This window comes from Myotis daubentonii, chromosome 7 (assembly GCF_963259705.1).
Source record: "Myotis daubentonii chromosome 7, mMyoDau2.1, whole genome shotgun sequence".
Taxonomy (NCBI): Eukaryota; Metazoa; Chordata; class Mammalia; order Chiroptera; family Vespertilionidae; genus Myotis; species Myotis daubentonii.
This window is the reverse complement of record NC_081846.1, coordinates 40,396,120-40,407,938: the sequence shown is the minus strand read 5'-3', so window position 1 is coordinate 40,407,938 and position 11,819 is coordinate 40,396,120. Positions and strand designations below refer to the sequence as shown.

Sequence of the window (11,819 nt, the reverse complement as noted above, 5' to 3'; positions counted from 1 at the left end):
AACCATATGAAAGTACCCTGTCAGGCTCAAGAGAATATAAGACAAAGATACTATGAACATGACCAGTAGTGACAAGCATTCTCTCATTTCAGGAATACCTGAACTAGTGAATAAGTCCAGATTGGCCAGTGCTTTTCCCACCTCTGCCAAGGCCACTTTAATCTTTCTAAAGGGATGAAAAATAATTGGCAATGCTTCGCCAAATTATTTTTAAAGATTTCTACAGAAACAGAGAAATGCATGTGAGTGAGAAGAGGCAAAAACAGTTTCAACAGAGAAAGGTTATGGATCTGGCTCCACAAATTTTCTAGTAGTCTACGGAAGAACTTGTATTTGGCAACCTAGAGATGCAAAAATTATTAAGGGATGGAAGGGGGCATTATATGACCTTCCTGCACAGGTTGGCAGGAGCCTATCACCTGGGGAAGGGCTCTTGTCCACCCTACCTGAAAGACTGCAAGAGAGGAAAGCATAGGTAATGAATGGAAAGAAGTACTGGATTTTTTTTAAAAAGTATATTTTTATTGATTTCAGAGAGGAAGGGAGAAGGGGGAGAGAGAGAGAGAGAGAGAGAGAGAGAGAGAGAGAGAGAGAGAAGAGAGAAGAGAGAGAGAGAGAGAAATGATGAGAAAGAATCGTTGATTGGCTGCCTCCTGCACTCCCTGCACTGGGAATTGAGCCCGTAACCTGGGCATGTGCCCTGACCAGGAATCGAACCATGACCTCCTGGAGGTTCACAGGTCGATGATCAACTACTAGGCCATGCCAGCTGGGCTGGATTGGGTTCTTACTCTAATTTTCCTAGATGAGACATCTTGTTAAATCACGTTGGCTATCATAAATGAGATAAACAAGGGTTATGAAAAATACCATATTAATTAATTCCTCATGATACTGTGGTTCAAACTAGGTGACGATTATTCTAATCAATTAGATTTTAAGTTTGGGAAATTATTTCACTTGTCAGTCCTCAAAGGGGCTATCTTATAAATCTCAACAATTCAGCCAAAACATATGTCTCCTACTATTCTGAAACTGATTTTTCCACTGTAATGCAGTAATTGACTCGAGACAATTCTGTGTGAAACAGAAAATACCTATTATGCACCAGAACTTCCAGGGTGTCTTTTAGCAAATATGTATTCTTAACCCAATTTTGCAGCTTACTGGTTTTTTAAAGACAAAACTTCTTCCAAAATCCTCTTGGAGTATGATTTTTAAAGCATATGAAAACAGAATCTGAGCCAATATATTTTATTCCAAATGAGGCTCTCTGATTTCTCATATGCTTTTGAAATGTGATGTTTGTATACCTTGTGAAATTCTGTTCCCTCAGCTCCCTGGAAAGCTAGGAAGAGTCTTAAATAATTGTATCATTGGTGCTTTCTGAATTCCACTAATTGTGGTCTATTTCTTTTGGATCAATGTGTTCCTTAACTATAGCATTCTTTTCACTCTGCTCCTCAAACTTTTATTTTCTGTTGTCAAAGCCAAGAATTACAAAGCTGGAATAGAGAACACTACTTTATGGATATTCATTATTAAAGGATTTTTATATCACAGAAACGTAGGCATATTGTTGATGAGATAAATTACCGAAAAAGAAGATAAGCTTAAAAGGCAGGGAGAATATACTGCACATTTCAGAGTTGCTCATTTACTCTATTTTGCCACATTGCAATTAGTATAATGAAAGCATCCTCCATCTTCATAGAATTTTCATCTGTAGAGATGATTTTTAATCTTACAAAGAAAGCAAAATAATCTGGGAATGAGGCTCGCAGGTTAGAGTTTTAATAGTATATCACAAACACAGAACAATCAGTTTGGGGGGGGGGGGCGCGAGGAGAGAGTGAGCATGAATTGTGAATGCTCCTTTCAAGAAAACAAAATCTTCCACAGCATTGTATCAATACTAAAATTTACCCAATTCCACATGCATTCTCAAGTTTGAAATACTGGCTGACTGTCACTATTTCCTTTCATTAATTATTAATTTCTCTAGCCTAGGATTCCATGCAAGTTGGTGAATATCTAAAAGCAAATATCATCTTAACATTCTAAGCAAAAGTGATGTCACAAATAGACATAAATTTCAAATGATATTGCATTCTCATGGTACTAGGGGAAATCAAACAATGACTTTACAGCTAAGCCCAAAGTAAAACATATTTGAAGAAAACCATATTTCAACAGAATGGCCAGAAAATTAATCCTTCTACATTTAACATTTAATATACTACATTAGTGTCTAGACATGTCAAAAGTCTACTTTAGCAGAGGATTGCCTCTAAGCAAAAAAGAACAAACAAATACAAAATTTAGATTTTACTTGTTTTGGATTTATGTCAATTGGGGTGGTACTGGTTTAAAGGATAACCTGAAGCGTTTCTTTTTAAAGATAGTATTAACATTCTTCCCAGAGAGGCTTCTATATTTAATGGAAAACTAGAGGCCCGGTGCACAAATTCATGCACCAGTGGGGTCCGTTGGCCTGGCCTGAAGAATCAGGCCGAAACTGGTTCTCCAACATCTCCTGAGGGGTCCCAGATTGTGAGAGGGTGCAGACCAGACTGAGAGACCCCACTGGTGCACGATCAGGGCCAGGGAGGGACTCGGGAGGGAGTGTGGCCAGCCAGGGAGGGACCATGGGAAGGCTCCAGGGCGTATCTGGCCCATCTTGCTCAGTCCTGATCAGCTGGACCCCAGCAGCAAGCTAACCTACTGGTTGGAGCGTCTGCCCCCTGGTGGTCAGTGCATATCATAGAAAATCGTCAACCAGTTGACTGTCTGCCCCCTAGTGGTCATGCAAATCATAGCAAGCAGTTGAGCATCCTTAGCATATCATTAGCATATTACACTTTGATTGGTTGAAGGGATGACTGGACACTAGCATATTAGCTTTTATTATATAGGATAATACTTTTATCTCTCAAATTTAAACATCTTTTTCTATAATAATTTTATTGATTTTTTTTTTTTTCAGAGAGGAAGGGAGAGAGATAGAGAGTTAGAAACATCGATGAGAGAGAAACATCAATCAGCTACCTCTTGCACACTCCCTACTGGATATGTGCCTGCAACCAAGGTACATGCCCTACACCGGAATTGAACCTGGGACCTTTCAGTCCGCAGGCCGACGCTCTATCCACTGAGCCAAACCGGTTATGGCTCAATAATAATTTTAAAAAACAGTAACTGACACAAAAGGAACAACACATAGAATTACAGTTACTAACTGGCATGCATTTATCACATACTAGGCAATGTGCAGGAGGTTTTATGTATATTATTTGAATTAAGTCTTATGATACTGGAATTCCACAATGTGAACATTATGATCCCTGAGTAAACTAAAGACAAGGAAACTGAAGCTTAAAGAGAATAAACCATTTGCCAAGGCTCACAGAACAAATAGGAGAGAGAGGTATAATTCAAATCCAAGTACATCTTGTTCTCAAGTCTTTCCTCATTTCCTCTTATAATTAAAAAGAGTAAAAAAGTACAAAAAAAGACCATACTTGACTTATTAGGACATAAATACTGGTTTCAAGTATAAGTACTAAGTCAGACATAAGTTGCTTCATACTGGAAACATTTAGAAAGAATTCAGCAAAATTTGCACTCTACAGGTTTCTTAAGTCCCTAATCTGGAGCAGTTTCTCACTTTTTTTTTTTTCATTATGGCATCCCTAATGGGACTTCTTGACATTTTTTTCTTAATCACTCCCCACCGCAGTTAAAGTTTAATACCATAAATATACCATATGTCTGCTTATATATTATTTGAGTATCTGTGCTCTATATGTAAAAAAGAGTTAATGTGTATATTTTTTGCCTCCTGGAATGAATTTTTGCCCATTGGAGAACAATGAGAATACATAACCTAGAGCAGGGGTCCTCAAACTTTTTAAACAGGGGGCCAGTTCACTGTCCCTCAGACCGTTGGAGGGCCGGACTATAGTTTAAAAAAAAAAAAACTATGAACACTGCACACTGCACATATCTTATTTTGAAGTAAAAAAACAAAACAGGAACAAATACAATATTTGTATTTGCATGTGGCCCGCGGGCCGTGGTTTGAGGACCCCTGACCTAGAGGATGTAGCTGTTTTTCATTATTACTCCCAAACCTATCAACTCACTGGCTATTACTTAAAATTGCATGGGATTAGGGCTTTAGATATTTAACTTTAAGTTTTTCAGGATGTTAAAATATAAATACATGGAAAATGTTGATGAACCACTATAAGTCATTCATATCTTAGTGTGAATAGAGATTGGAAAGCTAGTTTGATGGGGGAAAGAAGGAGAATGTGAGGGCACTTCCTACTGGAGCAGAGAGAAGGGGAAGGACCGAGAGCCTCTCAGCTGAAATGCTGTCACAATAGTGCTTTAGTCTAGTCTTGTTGAACATGTTGACATGAAGTAAGTCCTTTGAGATGCTAGCTCCCATTCATGATGAATAAGAAATCTTAGCCATGAGCCACCTTAGGGACCATCACCCTACTGATTAATGGGTAAATATTAGGTTTCCTGCCTGTGAAGAATTTGCTGTTTGGTTCCTTTCAGTCCTGTTTGTATATTCCCAACTGCTACGTGGCCAAGAACAAGTCAGTCTGTGTAATGTTCCAAAGAAACTGCTGGACACCATGGCTCATTTTAACCCAGGTATGAATGGAAGACAGAGATGAATTCACAAATGCTTCTTTCACATGCTCTGTAAAATATAACTTTTCATTCCCAGAGGCCAAAATGGTCTTAACCATTGAAGTAATTATAGCTCACAACTATAATTTAGAGTTAGCTCTGGTTGACTTTAAATTCACACAGGAAAATAAGTCACTCATCTTATTGGAACACTGGAGTAAATAGCTTCATAAAACTCATATAGTTTCAGCAATCCTGGAAAGTATGATGAATCCAAACAAATCAGTTGATAATTTAATAATACAACAGTAACAATTGTCTACCATTTGTTGGTCACCAACTTAAATGCTCAAGTACCAGTTGACATTTATAAGTATTCCCTATTTAATCCTTACAGCAATCTTATGAGGTAAATACTTGTATCTTCATTCACAGAGGAAATAAGTACAGAAAGGATGGGTGATTTTCTTAAAACCTCTCAGAACCAGAGGAAGAAAAATGCAAACTCCTGTCACAATGCTTTGGCACAGTGAAATTATCTTAGACTCATGTCTGCAAACTCTTAATTTCCAATTAAATGAAGAAATCTTGGGCAAATGGGGAGGTAGAGCTAATGGATATGGTATGTAGCATATTGAGGTTTTGCCTGTGAGAAGTTACTGTGTAGATGATTTCCATTGAAGGATACATATCTTTTTAAGTAAATGCCTTTAAGATGAGTATTTGTCAGAATTTTATGATTTCGAAGTTTGTGAAACACATGCATGCGTTATCAGGATCTTGGTAAATAATAAACAAAATGGTGGCTACTGCACACAAGCACACTTTCCAGAGGCCGGGACCCCTGCCCCAAATTGTCTACATCACCCATTCCCCACCAATGGCAATGAGCCTTATGACCTGAAGGGAGCTCCCAAATGAAAGGATGGCCCTTGTTTGGAATTTCCAGTGTATTTTATACATGTATATTGTACCTCCAACATAACAAGACAATGAAAACTAAGAGAACAGAAGTGAAACAGCAAAGATAAAGTAAAACTCCAAAAAATTATTTTATAGCTGAGGTAACCCATTGGTTAGAAGTAGTGTTGAGGATTTGGAACCTAAACTTGGGTCTTCTAATTTCTAAACCAGTATTTTATTCATAACAGTACATTGCTACCAGGTGGAATAATAAATAAGCTTGAAATTAGAGCAAAAAGTGACCCATAAAATATATAATCAACTATGGGATTTCTCTGTGCAAATTGACCTATTATTTAAACTATTTAAACACACAAACAAGTAAAAACATAATTTTTCTCTTAAACTACTAACATAGTTATGTTTACTATGTCCCAAATGGGTTATAAAACATTCCTAAGTAGTAATTTTATGAATAACTCAAAAATAAAGGTTAAAATTGTTCTTGCAGGGGAACTAATGTGTACAACTGGTCAAATTATAACCATTGCAATAAAAGATGTTTTCACTTAATTTTCCGGAGATTTCAGGTGTTTGTTTAGCAGTTATTAACTGGAAAATTCCTCAACTCATCATGCACTTACTGACATATTCTATTAGGCAAATGTTTGTTTTCCAAGTAAATAACCCATGGCATAAAACTCAGCCAGTGTGTCACAATATTAACTTAAGAGTAAAAGAAGCATTTTATCAATAAAACATTTTAAAAGTGTTTATGTAGCTTCCAATGAAATTCTTATTTAAATATACTCCTCTATGAAGTGAAAAAGCTTCCTATATCAGATCTTCTTTGAATGGTTTTGCCAGATTTCTATTAAGACTAATGCAAATGATATATTTTAAAAGATCTTATATTATATAAGATATACTTGTAGTATTACTAAAAATATTCAGCATACTGATACTTTATCCTTTCAGTGTTCTATTATTAGAAACTAGTTTAAAAGTGGCAACCTGGGTATTTCCATATACTTTAAATATTAATAAAATGATAATATAGAAAGAGCCTTTTTAGAGGACATAGCATAGAATTTTAACAACATATGAAAGTCAAACATATTTTTAAACCAGAAGTCATGTTAACATTTAGATCATGAAGACTTCTGTTGTCTATAACAACTACTGATTAAATCCCCAAATGTTAGCTCATTCTTATGGAAGGAAAAACGTAGTTACTCTAATCATGACTGCCTCTTTAACTTACACACACATTTCCGAGATCATTCCAAGTGGCCCAAATTCATCACTTAAAACCCAGTAGAACAAATAATACTAATTATGGCATTGCCCAGCACCGTGTGAAATCTGTACAAACCTGGAAAATTTCAGACAAAGCTAAGTTTAACTCCGTATATATTTTCAAACACTTCAGCACAAACCTACATTTGTAAGTTATGTTACTTACCTAGAAGCATGTTTCTTAGCAATAGTCAATTCAGTCGGTCTGTAATTTCTGTATCACAAAGATATCAAGAGCTGAGAAGTACTGTAACCTGTCACACGTTTTATTACAGAAAGAGTGGGAGCCTTCACAAACTCTTCCTTGTCTCCTACGCCTGCTGGAGTATTGCACCAACTCTACTCCCTCACTGTGTACCTCTGTTGAAACTAACAAACAATACAGTGACTGTCAGTAGACACTACCTCCTCAGCCTACAGAGCCAAACTAAATTATGGAAAAGTAGGTTATTTCACTGGAGTTGGAAATGTAAATTCTGAGTTGATCATGCTGTTTCGTTAAAATTCCAAGTAATATTTTCTACCAAATTCACAAAGAAAAATTTATGCAAGTATTATCATAAAACCATATTTAAAGTATGTAATTACTTTCTCCAATATTTTTCTTTAATAATTTAATACACATTTTACTATTAACTGGCATATAAAAACGTGTGGGGTATGTATCTGTTATAAGTGAAGCAGATATTCATTATTTGAGGAATGACAGCAATGTCAGGTTTTCTTGGAAAGCAGCATTCTATTGCCTTATAGGATAAAAGAATGGTAACCATAAGTAGAAGAAGGTGTGGTACATGTGTAAGTTTTGTCTATCACAGGCCCAGTAATGCAACTGAAGGCAGAAGAAATTGCTAAAGTCCTCTGAACAGAAATTTCAAAATGATGAGTTGCTGGTGTGAATAATTCACAGGTCTGTGTAATTGTTTATTGAGAGCATTTTTTTTCTTTCTTAGTGATACATAAAGTAATGTGACTTACAATAACAAAAAATATTAGATTTGACAAGCTATGATGTTATTGAGAAGTAAAACAATCATTCCTAGTAACAGCTATTTAAAAATTGATGATCAATGTATTGATTTAAAGCAGGGTGTTTTTGTTGTTCAAAGTGAGGTGTGAAGATTGTAAAGAATTGCTGGAATGGCCCCACCTGGTTTGGCTTAGTGGATAGAGCGTCAGCCTGCGGACTGAAGGGTCCTGGGTTTGATTCCAGTCAAGGGCACATGCCCAGGTTGCAAGCTCAATCTCCAGCAGGAGGCATGCAGGAGGCAGCCGATCAATGATTCTCTCTCATCATTGATGTTTCTAATGTTTTTTTTTTCTCTCTCTCCCTCTCCCTTCCTCTCTGAAATCAATAAAAATATATTTTTTAAAAAATGAATCGCTGGGATGCCTGCTTCAAAGCAGGTGCCTGGGACTACCAGGGACCTATTGAATCAATATCTTCAGTTTGAGAACCACTGCCCATTTCACCTTTAAATAAATATCAATTTAATAAAAATAGCACCACTGGAGGATTCCTAAATATTAATTGTAATAATATATATCCGAAAAAAAACTGCCTTTGATTTCAAATCAATTACAATAAACCAGTGGTACAGCCTAAATGACATAAAACTATACAAGGACAATTCTAAGGCAGCTTATTACCACAGGAAGTTTTAAAAATCAAAACACCAAACTGCATAAACATTCCAGTGTAATTTGGTGAAGATACAGGAGAAAAAGCCAGAGGCTATAGTGGATGTACATCTGACCAGGCCCAAGGCAAGCAGTGCTGGATGAGAAGACATGATGCTGGGAAGAACAAGTATGTAGAAGCATCACATCTCCAAGTCTGCAACTCCAGCACCAGCCCAGCATGGATTGGATCCCCGGCGTGGCCCTCCAGTGATGTGAAGAATTTGGAAGATAATGATAGAAGGTCAAGGTATAACTGACTGACTGACTGGAAAGTCACCCAATATCACAGAGTCTGTTTTCTCAGTAACAGAGTAAAATTCTACGGTCCATTCTACCTCTAAAAGTAGGTAATGCTTAAAAACTTTTATAAAAGTAATAGGGTGTGGTTTCTTTCAAAGTTTTATTAGGGTAAACCTCACGAAAGCAAATGATTGATTAATCAGAGAGAAAGCATCTGTTAATGGTTTGAATTGTGTGCCCCAAAATTCCTATGTTGAAGTTTTGTATCTGAGAATATGACCTTATATGGAAATAGAGTCTTTACAGAAGTAATCAAGTTAAAATGAGGTCATTATAGTCAGGCCCTAATCCAATATGACTGATGTCTTTATGAAAACAAAGACATTGAACACAGATAAGGTACAGAGGGAAGACCACAGGAAGAGACACCAGGGGAAGCTGGCCATCTGAAAATTAAGGAAAGAGGCCGGCCGGGAACAGATCCTCTCTCCAGAGGAACCAACCCAGCCAACACCTTGATTTTGCATATCCAGCCTCCAGAACTGTCAGACAATAAATTCCTGGGAAGCCACCCCATTTGTGGTGCTTTGTTATGGCAACCCTAGCAAGTTTGTACAGCTTCTTTATCAGATGCTTGATGTTAAGCATAGGCTAACTTCATAAAAGGGCTGGGGAGTTGATTACCACTTACTCTTTCTCTGAGAAGTGTGACTAGCAGGAGGAGGAGCTATTTTGGGAAGGTCACTTAGAACTCAGACTTGTTATACTGGTACTTTTTAAAAATTTTCCTTAGTCAAGTTGGTCATGCATTTGCCTACTGAAGTAGATTTCACCCACACTCAAAGAACTTGCTGTTGGTTTTTGTCATACTACTTTATTTGTTTCTTGTGTTTTCTACTCTACTAATACTACTTTACCTTTATTAACATCTGCTTCCTGACTTCTTTTAATTAATTTTAATACATTTTTCTAGTTTTTTAAGATGTACACATGGCTCGTTTATTTTCAAGTTTTGTTTTTTAATATTAAAACCACTTAAGAGCACAGTGTTTGATAAAAAGCTTTCCTTCCCATTAACTTTTAGATAGTGTATCATTTTAGTTCTGATTTTTTTCCTCTTTTCTCTCTACTTTATGGTTGAAAGAACTGAGAAATAAAAATAACAAGATATATTTTATCCTGTCTTTAGTAATAATTTAGTTTATTATAAATGTAAGTCATTGTTTTAACTATTTTGGATCAATTAACTATACATAAAGAGATTAGGGTACTTCTGAAGACAGTACCTTTTGAGTTTTAACTTTTCAATTGTTTTTTGGTGTACTATTAATCATCTTTCAATTGTCTATATGTTTATAATTTTATGGTAAAATGGCAACCATTTACCTACTAGCATAGTTTTAATCATTGACTTCCATTCAAGGAGAAAAAATATTTTAAAAACCTACCTCTTAAAATAATCTGTCATTATCATTTAAAAGCATTAACATTTAATAAGCGGGAGTCAGTTATGTGTCAGGCACTCTTTGATGTGCTTTATATTCAATTCTCATCACAACTATTGTCCAAATGAAGAGACTGATGCTCAAAGAAAATAAGCAAATTGCTCAAGGTCATAAATCTTCCAACCCGGTGCTCCATCCACGCTCCCTCCTTATACAAACCAGTGAATTGAGACAGTAGAGATTTCCAGAGAATGTAAAATATTTCTTTCTTTTTTTGGAATTGAAAATATAAATCACTTTTAAGTAAAGAAAATTTGTTTCAAAAAAGAAAATGATCTTGTGTTTCCTTCTCTCTTTTTTTCCCTTCAGGGGAGATTTTATTTTATTTTTTTTTTAATTTTAGCGGAGAATGCAAGTACTTGAGTAAATCACTGTATTTTGAATTATACCATTATCTCAGATTTCATTATCATGCTAAATATTAACTTCTATCAGCACGTCTTATATATTAATTCAAGAATCCTCATATTTAGTGTCTAAAATATATGCAAAATTCTTTAGTAGCATTCATTTTTAATACTTAATACTTAGTACTTAGTTTTTTCTTAAGACCCCCTAAGGCATTAACTATTATCATTTCTGGTAAAATTATGCTCAACTGAGGAAAAATTGTAGCCTAATCAGATTTTCAATTTTCTATGAGTGCAGTGCTCTATAGATGAAAGATAATTTACCACTAACCAGGCTGCCACTTACTTGAATACAGTGAATATTTAGGGAGTTATATTAGTTCCTGGTCTGACATCCAAATGGACCCAAAAAAAAGAAAGAATAAAAAGAGTTAAAATTGTTGTAAGAGTGAAGATATTCATTATATACTAACTGCTCGATAGCATAAGAAACATGCTAAATGCTCAACAGACCAGGAATGGTTGTTCGATATCCTATCTAATAAAAGAGAAACATGGTAATTGGCGTACGACCGATACCCTTTTCATTGGCTAATCAGCGAGATATGCAAATTAACTGTCAGCCAAGATGGCAGCCGGCAGCCAGGCAGCTTGAAACTAACATGAGGCTTGGTTGCCTCAGTGACGGAGGAAACCAACGTTCCCCGCCTGCCGCTGCCTCTGAGCTGGCAGTTTAAGAAACATTGTAACAAATACGCCCAACTTCAGCCAGCAGATTCGCAACATTGTAAGCAAAGGCCAGAAACCTACTTTCAGCCAGAGGCCTAAGAGCTGGAGCCAAGCCTCAAGCTAAAGCTGGCCCAGAATTAAAAAAAAAAAAAAAAAAAAAAAGGAAAAAAGGAGCGTTTGGGAGTTCAGTCACCCCAGCCTGAAAACAGCCCTCAGCCCCTCACCCAGACTGGCCAGGCACCCCAGTGGGGACCCCCACCCTGATCCAGAACACCCTTCAGGGCAAACCAGCCGGCCCCACCCATGCACCAGGCCTCTACCCTATATAGTAAAAGGGTAATATGCCTCCTGGCACCGGGATCAGCGGAGCCGTGAGGCCTCCCGGCACTGGAATCAGCATGACAGGGGGCAGCACCCAAACCCCCTGGTCGCCCTGCAGCTCTGTGTGTGACAGGGGGCG

General features: G+C 36.8%; 1 protein-coding gene across 3 annotated transcripts in view; it reads right to left on the bottom strand.

The window, feature by feature from the left end:
- ZNF385B (zinc finger protein 385B) overlaps nt 1–11,819 on the bottom strand; it is a 375,335-nt gene that overhangs the window by 171,926 nt on the left and 191,590 nt on the right. The window contains exon 1 of one of the 3 annotated variants that reach the window (XM_059703941.1): nt 7,019–7,117. The exons of the other annotated variants lie outside the window; for them this stretch is intronic. Within the exon in view, the coding sequence (XP_059559924.1) occupies nt 7,019–7,028 (10 nt within the window). The 5' untranslated portion in view covers nt 7,029–7,117. Of the gene's footprint in view, nt 1–7,018; nt 7,118–11,819 lie in introns of those variants that run through there. 3 annotated transcript variants of the gene reach the window in all.